Raw genomic sequence first — 9,839 nt, 5'->3', positions numbered from 1 at the left:
CAGTGTCTTACTCTGGTCCTGACTGGCGTTGAATTGGTCAGGCTGTGGTAAGGCCAGGACTATATGACCATATGAAGCTGTGGTAAGGCCAGGACTATGTGACCATAGTAGCTGTGGTAAGGCCAGGACTACATAACCATATGTAACTTCAGCCATGTTTCATCTCTAGTGAGCCTTCCTGTTAACTTTACAGACTTTGTGTTTTGGTGGAGATATGTTATAGTTTGTATCTGAAAGTTCGCCAGTTTGAACCTTTCCCAAAACTGTGGCTAAGACAAAGATCCACACTAGGGTAGGCATTCTAGGGAAAAGCTGGAAGGCACCCTTGCCCCTGTGCACCACCGAGAATCCAATGAACATTGAGAATGTCCCCACACAGCTCAAGTCTTCGAGAGAAAACAGACAGAGAGAGCAACTGTTGTTTGTTCTTGTTAAATTTTATTGGCATCACGCTCATCTCTTTACAGAAGAACTCAGCCTACACCCTAGAATGTAGACTTCTGGAGGGGAAGTGCTCCGGGAAGCAAGCCATGATGCAGGGCAGGACCTCGGGAGGGGACAGAACTGCCAGGGCTCAACCCAAGAGACTGTGGGTTAGTGCTGGGCCACACTAGGGCGGGTGGGAAAGGAGGGGATCTGCTAACCTACAGGTACCACAACCCTGAAAGGAGCGCCTTCTAGAACAAAGGTAGAGTCACTGGGACAGGTCTGGTGGGGTTCTCCTTTCCTCTTTGAGTAGGACAGTGATCTAAGGGCACTGGGAAGTGTTGAACAGAGGAAAAACAGAAAGGGAGAAAATGATAATTTTAATTTCTGAAGTAACAGCAATTTATCCATTGTATACACTACTGTATTATGCAAATCAACCTTTTGGAAAATTTAGACACAGAAGGGAACTGTCTCATTCAGTTTTCCCTCTGGAGAGATGAAAAGCTTTTTGGCTCTTAAGTCTGTGATAAAAGGCGTACATAATTCTTGTGTCTACTGTACAGAATACTGCCGCTAGCTGGACTTCCAAATTTGAGTCTCTAACACTCTGTAATCCAGACAGGGTTCAACCCTCCACCTTGCACGCCTGCGTTAGAGGACTTAAACACACAACCCAGGAATTCCTTACACTAATTTATACATTTTAATTGGTTGCATATATTAACATGTACTATAAGATTCTTTTCTAAGAAGCATTACATAATAAATGGATACTGTAAAAAGATCTGATTAGTTAAAAGTAACAAGCATTAACAGATACATACAAAACAGCCCGCTCGGAACGGAGCCTGGGCACCAGCCTTCCCACAGGACCTTCAAGGAGGGTAGGGGTAAAAGACCACAAGACCGTTAAAAAAAAATCAGATAATTAGACACAGATGAACTGTGAACAGTTCTCTCACTTTCCAGTGGACAAAAAGAGTAAGCTTTCCACGCCCACTGCACCCCAGAGCACCCAGGGTCTCCGCCATATGCCATACACAGGGCTCACGGTGGACAGCTGCCCCGGAGCCCTGACAGGCACAGGCTGGAGTTTGCTTGCTGTGTGTGTATATGTGTGTGTGTGTGTGTGTGCATGTATGTGTGTGTATGTGTGTGTGTGTGGAGTTTCTTTTGGCAGCTGGATGTGAGAGCTCACGTTCTGGTCTGTTTAGAGGAGGAGGGACGCGTATTGAAGGCCTACGTGTGTGTTCTTGGTCTGTGAAGGACTCTGTGCTCTGTGCTCACTGCCTCTTCAACAACTGCAGCTCTCTGCGGAGGCCTTGGCCCGGTCGTTCTTGTCCAGTTTGATGGGTTCAGGGAATTCATTGTACAGCTCCACTTCCGTTTCCTGGATAGGAGGAGAGAGGGGTGGGGAAGGGGGTGACGACTGGAGTCACAGTATACCCACACGATAGGGTGGCAGACTTTGTGAGGAGATTCAGTCAGCAGGAGCCAGCCAGAATGTGTGCCAACTCAAGTTCTGACCGCTGTGGACCACACCCTGCTAAGGTGCTGGATTTCTATCATTCTGTCATAGGGTTTCTGTCACTGCCAGTTCTTAACTGTCAGCTAGGGCCCTGTTCAAGGCTCCATAGTCCCAGGATGCTCCCCTTGCTACCACTTCCCATTCAACTTTCTGGATTGTTGCCTAGGAGCTAGTTTCTTCCTGGGTTTGTCTCTCACATATTGCAGCCAAAGGGGCAAAGCTATGGTGACATCATCAGTGCCCGCACTGCCTGAGTAGATAAGGACTTGAGTCACTGGGCTCTTCTCTGAGGAGGGACTGGGTGCCTACATACCAAGCCCTGGGGCCCATACCACAGCACTGTACCCAAGAAGGGGAAAACGTTTCCTAAACAGTATTATTTTAATTTTATTCACAATAGCTAAAAATATCCTAGGTTTACTAGGGTCCAGTGCACCAAGTGTGTAACACACTGGTCTTGGTGTACTTACAAAACTGGCCCCTATCATCACCTCAGAATGCTCATCACCTCAAAGGGAAAGCCCCTGCTGAGCGGTGCTTGTTCCCCCCACCAGTCTTTTTTCTCCTTCCCCAGGGCTCCACATATGTTATGGAAGCACTCTGCCAATGGGCCGTCGTCCTCATTCTGGTAGTCCAGGGTCTTACTCTGCAGCCCAGTGTGGTCCTGGATTGGTTTTGGCCAATGTGTTACATACAGCCTTGCTCCCGCCCTCCTGCCCTCCTGCCCCTGTTAACGGAGGGGCACACGGAGGATATGGATTACCTTTGTTCAGACTGTCACCAGGTTGTGAACATTTGCATGGTGTTGACTTTTTGGTTATTATAAACAGCAATAAACTTTATATTCCTGTCAGCACTAATATACACATTTAACACAAAAAGCAAAGAACATGAGTAACAACCTTGGACAGATTGGGTGTCAACCCCAAAGTTTCTATGTTGAAGCCCTCATCTCCACCCCGTGCCTACTTATGCCCAGAGTCTTCAGACTAGACAAGGCTAGCTGTGACATCGTCTCTCACAGCACTTCAATTTTTGTTTTCAGACAGGGTCTCACATGGATCCCAGGTTGGCCTTGAACTTGAACTCCTAAGTCTTCCTGCCTCCACCTAGTGCGGGGCGTCTAAGACATGCATTACTGTGCTAGATTTATGTAGTACTGGAGATGAACTGGGGCAGGAGCTCACGCATGCCAGGAGAGCACTCTATACCAACCGGTCAAGCTCAAGCTTCAGGGCTTATTGTATATGTTGCTCCTTGGACAACAGAGGGCAAATTATCACATTTGCTCTTTGAGCAAAGTTGCTCTGTGTGGACAAGAAGTCAGTCATGCACATGCCAGGAGAGCCCCAGACTGTACAACTGTGACAACAAAATAAAACATTTTCTGTATGAGCTGTCTGACCTGTGTATTCTGTTATGGTTATGTTATGTTATTTGTTATTCTGGAGAGATGGCTCAGCAGTTAAGAGCACTAACTGCTCTTCAGGAGGTCCTGAGTTCAATTTCAATTCCCATTAATTACATGGTGACCCAAAACCATCTGTAATGGGATCTGATGCCCACTTCTGGTGTGTCTGAAGACAGCATATATATATATATATATATGGGCTGAAATAAAGATGGCCCAGGTAACGATTCTCCACAAGAGAGTCACGACTGCCTTGGGGGGGGTCACATATCAGACATCCTGCATATCAGACATTTACATTACAATGTATTAACTAGCAAAATTACAGTTATGAAGAAACAGTTTTATGTTTGGGGGTTACTACAACATGAGGGAGCATATTAAAGGGTTGCAGCCTGGTTGAGAACTACTGAGGTAAAGGAATCCAGCCAAGGGCAGGGCAGCTTGTGCATGCTGGAAGAGAAAAATGATGATTTAAACAAAGGTCACACTTTTCAAGGGGACAGTGGCTACTTCCCAATACTCACATCACTGGGAACAGAGTTCTTTGAAGGGAGGAGGAGCTAAGAGCTCCTCCCACCCAGACCTTTCAAAAGGTAACTGACAGATGCCTTTCTGTTGTTAGGGTCTTTTATATCCCAGGGTGGCCTCCAATTTTCTTTGTTGCTGAGACTGGCCTTGAACTCCTGATCCTGAGACCTCTACCTCCCAAGTGCTGGGATTACGGCATGTTCTAGCACATCTGGTGGTTTCTCTGTGTAGCTTAGGCTGTCCTGGAACTTGCCATCCTCCTTTCTTCCTAACTTGGCTCTGTAAGTGCTGAAATTACAGGCAGATACTACCACACCCAGCCAAGATGGCCTTTTCTTTCTAGGACCAAAGGATACACGAACTGGGGGGAGAAGGGGAAGAAACTGGACGTAGGAGAAGGTAATGTCTACTCACTAAGAGTTCATTAAGGTCACTCTGGGCACATTCCCAAGGACTACCTCAGAAAGGACCACAGGTTGGTATAAGGACCCTTGGTGAGTCAGAGAACTGAAAAAAGCCCCATTCTAAAGGTATCCTGATCTGAAGAATTCAAAAGGACCCCAGTAAAGAAAAGGTGAAAGACTAAGATGCCCACATGCTGGCCGTTCACAGTAGCTGTTGGTACTCTGTCAATACCTCCCCACCCCCCAACCCCACTGTATAAGGGGCTGCTTCCCCTCCTCATTCTCCCTCCTCTGCTCTCTTGCCCTCTTTGTCCCTTCTCTCCCCATTCCCTTCCCCCGTTCCCTTCCCTCGTTCCCTCCACGTGCCTACGGCAGCCTTTACTTCTCCTTCTACTCTTCTTCTCTCATTAAACCTCTCCATGTTGGCCCGTTGTGCTTTGTCCGGATGTGAGCCAAGATTTAAACCCCAACAGTATCGAGCCTAGGAGGAGAGGTTCAAAGGGACAGTGCTCTGAAGGTGGCAGCTGAGAGTCCGCAGTTAGGGTTGACACCCACAGCTTGCTGGTTGGAGCTCCCAAGTCCACACTTTGTTTTTAATTAAACTCCCCCCAAAAGTGTAACAAACCCCAGAACCTTGCATATGCTAGGCAAACACTCTACACTGAGCTACACTTTCAGCCCTACTATGTTACCCTAGCTGTCCTTGAACTTGCCATCCCGCCTTGGCTTCTCCAATAGTTGGAATTATAGCCTCTATCCTGCCCTAGTTCACAGTGGTATCTCCTCACAGAAGAGGGTAGCTGGGAGCTCTGGGTCCCTTGAGGTAGTTTCTTGCATTTCTTACTTGTGTATTACATAACCACTCTCAGGAAAAAGCAATTTCCTGGGATTGAGAGTTGTTAGGTAATCACAATCACCCTCTAAAACTGTCGTTGGTTCTGCATAAGGGGCACAAGCTCAGACACGAATGGTTAAACAGCAGGGAGATGTGATTCAAGTTTATCTCATTAAATAGAAACAGGGATTTGGTGCGAGACCCCTAAGTGGCCTGATTGGCTAAAATGCACAGCAAAACAAACCAACCCAGGGACAAGCAAGCTCCTTTACAAGGGCGTTGCTGTCCTGTTCCCAAGGTTTCACTCTATCTGGACCTCACTACTGGAGGACCAGGCCTATCCATCTTAGGTAAGTGTGCTGTCTATCAGCAAGCCATAGCCCAGCTCTGCCCTGTGTCTTTCAGATGTCTAATAAAGCAGTGGATCTCACAGGAGCTGAGGCAGGATCTGTCATGACACAACCACTCAGAGAAGCACCTTAGTTTATCCCAGATGCAGCCAGGGAAGAACATCAGACATCACCAGAGGGCGCCATGCAGCACAAGGGCCCTGGAGACCCACCTGTTTAAGGGCGTTCCGAGCAATTGTCTGGAAGGCCTGTTCCACATTGATGGCCTCCTTGGCACTGGTCTCGAAGTAAGGAATGTTGTTTTTGCTGTAGCACCAAGCCTGTGCCCTCTTTGTGGCCACCTGTGGGAGGGAGAAGGACACTTGTGACATGGACAGCAGAGGACTCAGGCCTCCCCATACAAGTACACAGGTGAGAGAACACATCTGGGAAGGAGGAAGGATGTGGCCTATAGACCTGCAGGGGAGCTCACTCTGCTGCCCACAAGAGGGATCCAAACTCCAGTTATCTCTGACCATAGCCAGCCCACGGGCCAAAGGCCAAAGGAGAGTGATCCTCCTGGGGTACACAGCCTATCTCTGATACAAACCTGTTTCCCTCACTCATCTAGGGCCACCTGTCCAGAAGGGCAGGTGGCACAGATTTTCCTGCCCCTACCCCTGCCCCAGTCAAGAAACAACAGACAAAATCTGGAAAAAGACATATCAGAAATAAGCAGAGCTATAATTAACAAAGCTATGTTCTAACAGAAGTGCTGTGTAGACTCAAGCCCACAGCATTCCTCCTACCCCAAAATGAGAAAAGCAATCCCTTCCTTTAAGGTACAAAAGGGGAACTGAGACTCTGAGAGCCAGGACTGCCCACACCGAAGCTGGCTGAGGTCAGCTGGGGACAAGCAAGCCCACCTCATTCCCACGTTACTCTGAGCCTGGTAGAGGACCCTCTGAACAGGTCCCAGACGAGCACAGTCTGTGACAGTAACTGCACTGCTGACACTTACTTGTCTGTTTTCCAGGTCAATCTTGTTTCCCAACACAACAAAAGGGAAGTTCTCAGGATCCCGGGGGCTGGCCTGGATGAGAAACTCGTCTCTCCAGCTGTCGAGGGTTTTGAATGTGTTGGGGGCAGTCACATCAAACACCAGAACGCAGCAATCTGCACCTCTGTAGAAGGCCACACCAAGAGACTGGAACCGTTCTTGACCAGCTGTGTCCCAGATCTGCAAGACACAAAACACCTGGTCTTAGGCGATGCTGGGCAGCGTCTGTGTGCACAGTGACATGAGTCTCTTTTCTTCATCCAGGTGTGTAACTAGAACATGAAGCTACAGCCTCAAGACTAATGGATTCTGGGGGAACTTTCTCTCTATGTAGCCTAGGCAGATCTCGAACTTGCAATCCTTCTGCCTCAGCTTCCTGGTTGTTGAGATTACAGGCTAATCTATAGATTTTTAACAATGTCATTTCTTTAGTCAAAAAGTGGTTCTTGTTTATAACTTAAAACCAAAATTGACCAAAATCCTGACAAAAATATATGGAGTGAGCAGTAGGTCCCACTTGTTAAGCACAGACACTGTCCTACAGGGCCATGTTCAACTTAGAGACAAATGGTATATGGAATCCAAAGACATAGAACAGACATAAAAATGAAGAAAAAAAACCTCAAGAAAATTTTGTTGTATTCCCAGTAAGTTTTGAAAATTACCTTCCCTTCAAACTTACAAAAGTATAATTCATATATGTCAATTAACAAGAAAAAAATACAGCCCTATGTCTAATGGTCCTTTTACATTTTCTAGAGTTTTCTGGAAGTTGGTGGTGGGAACAGAACCCAGTGCGTCGTGAACTCTGAAGAAGCTCATCCATATCAAGTCCCAAATGAGATACTGTCCTCTACCCCAAAATTATATCCACATATAATTTTTAAAGAATTATTGGGGTTGGGGATTTAGCTCAGTGGTAGAGCGCTTGCCTAGGAAGTGCAAGGCCCTGGGTTCGGTCCCCAGCTCCGAAAAAAAGAACCAAAAAAAAAAAAAAAAAAAGAATTATTTATCTTATATCTATGAGCACATACACTGTAGCTATATTCGGACACACCAGATCCCATTACAGATGGTTGTGAGCCACCATGTGGTTGCTGGGAATTGAACTCAGGACCTCTGGAAGAGCCATTCTCTAGCCCTAAAATTAATATACTTATCTATCCATTACTATGATAATTTGGGCAGATGCTGCATATGGAACTAGTATGGTACAGTGTGCCACTGTACTTATTTTCTATTTAAAAAAAAATTTATTTTATGTATGTGAGTACACTATCGCTGTGTCTCCAGACACCAGAAGAGGGCATTAGATCTCATTACAGATGGTTGTGAGTCACCATGTGGTTGCTGGGAATTGAACTCAGGACCTCTAGAAGAGTAGTCAGTGCTCTTAACCACTGAGCCATCTCTCCAGCCCTTCTTCTTTTTTTTTTCTCAAAAGAGTAAACTTATAGGCAGAGAGACAGCTCAGCAGTTAAGACCACTGCTATTCTTCTAAGTACGTGAGTTTGATTCCCAGCATCCACAAAGCAGTCCATAATCTCAAATTCCAAGAGATCTGACACCCTCTGCTGCCTGTGTGCCCAAGGTAGGAATGTGGTGCAGAGAGACACATGCACATACAAGTGCATAAAACATTACTTCCATGGCACTTTTTCAGAAGGAAATGATGCCTGAAGAAAATGTCTTACACCAATAGTGCTTTGCCGTGAGTCTCTTCCAACTCACCTTTTCTCATATCCAAAATTATCAGTATCCCACTGCCTTATTATACTGTACTTTATACCCTGGCCAGTCATCCTCATATGCAGGGCTGCAATGAAGACTTTTGCTTCTCTCCTCATGCCAAAGGTTAAGATGAGGTTTAAACCATAGACAGAAACAGAAACTGGGACTAGGGAGCTGTGGGACTGGGAAGAGCTGGTCCAGAGCAAGAGTGGGGTCAGGACATGTCCAACCTCAGAAATCTCGTCCTGAGATGGGCAGGAAGAGGACTCACTCCCACGTTCCCCCAGTTAAAGGAGCTATCTTGCTGAAGCCTGACGAGAGTCTGTTCTTGCCATGCTCACTTGCTGCCTGAGGGCTCCATCAGCTCCAGGCCATTCCTGCCCCAATTCCCCTCTTAGGCCACAGGTTGTGATGGTTGAGGATCTGCTGTTGTGGATGAGGGTGGAGGAGTGGAAACACAAGAGACTGCTATGCTGGCAGATGCATCCACTCTGCACAAGAGCACAGTGCCTGGCTGCCCGCCTCTGCCTGCCACTCCTCCTCCACATGACCACAATTCCCTGAAATCTGGCTTCCAGGCTGGTAAGGCTTGTCTGTGGCCTGCCATTTTCTGTACTTTGCCCACTTAACCACCAGTTTCCTGTGAGAACATGCTCCTGTCCGGGGACTACTGTATTTGGTGGTAATGTCATTCAGGGTTCATTCATGCTTTATACAATCTAAACCCTGTGTGACTTATTCTCACTCCTCTACTTTCCATGTGCACATTCGTACTTTTTCACCTCAAGTCCTGAAGCTTCTGGCTACTCCATTTGAAGGTCTTGGTCCAGCCAAGTGTGACCTGTCCCTAAGAGTTCCCAGCAAGGGCCCCACCGCCTGTGTCCTATCCCATGGGCCTTTTCTGTATCTCTGCTAATACCTGCTTCAATGATACCATGGCTTACCAAGTCTGCAGTGTTCATGCACACCTACCTGGCTGTACCCAGTATTGCACACTGACTTGTAGCCTCAATGCATCAGAAGTGTGAATGGTAACACAGCCGTCACTATCCCACTGGACCTTACAATGTGTAACTCCAATCCTGGTTTCCTTATGGTAGGACCCAAATGTAAGAGCCACACCTGAGAACCCACCTAACAGCAGGCCATGACTTTGATAAATACTTAATGATTCCCTCTGCATCATTATTCCTAGACAGTTCAATAACTACTCCCATGGGATTAGGTATTATAAGTAATTACAAAATACCTACATTTAAAGTTATACAGGGGGTTGTCCTTACATTCTATATAGACATGACATATCAAATTTATTTATACAATTTGTTTTTAATTGATGTCTTATTCTATGAGTGTATCATCTGCATGTGTATCTGTGCACCACTTGCATGCCTTTTCAGGGAGGCAGAAAAGGGTGTCCGATTCCCTGAGACTGTAGTTACAGATGGTTCTGAGTACCACTGTGCATGCTGGCATTCAAACTCTTCTGGAAGGGAGTAGCTAGTACTCTTAAACTGAGCCACCTCTCCAGCCTTTACATTTACCTGTTTAAAGATGGCATCTAGGAGAGAGTAGCTGGGG

At 46.6% G+C, this 9,839-nt stretch overlaps 1 protein-coding gene across 1 annotated transcript in view; it reads right to left on the bottom strand.

Moving 5' to 3' along the window:
* Window positions 1–416: 416 nt before the first annotated feature.
* Rab7a (RAB7A, member RAS oncogene family) overlaps window positions 417–9,839 on the bottom strand; it is a 44,801-nt gene continuing 35,378 nt past the window's right edge. Inside the window, exons 4-6 of the mRNA XM_032906139.1 lie at window positions 6,489–6,707; window positions 5,701–5,829; window positions 417–1,819 (exon numbers count right to left, since the gene is read on the bottom strand). Coding sequence (XP_032762030.1) covers window positions 1,724–1,819; window positions 5,701–5,829; window positions 6,489–6,707 — 444 coding nt within the window. The 3' untranslated portion in view covers window positions 417–1,723. The remainder of the gene's footprint in view (window positions 1,820–5,700; window positions 5,830–6,488; window positions 6,708–9,839) is intronic.

Source organism: Rattus rattus, chromosome 6 (genome assembly GCF_011064425.1).
Source record: "Rattus rattus isolate New Zealand chromosome 6, Rrattus_CSIRO_v1, whole genome shotgun sequence".
Classification (NCBI taxonomy): Eukaryota; Metazoa; Chordata; class Mammalia; order Rodentia; family Muridae; genus Rattus; species Rattus rattus.
The sequence above is the reverse complement of the archived record's forward strand: the minus strand, read 5'-3'. Positions and strand labels throughout refer to the sequence as shown.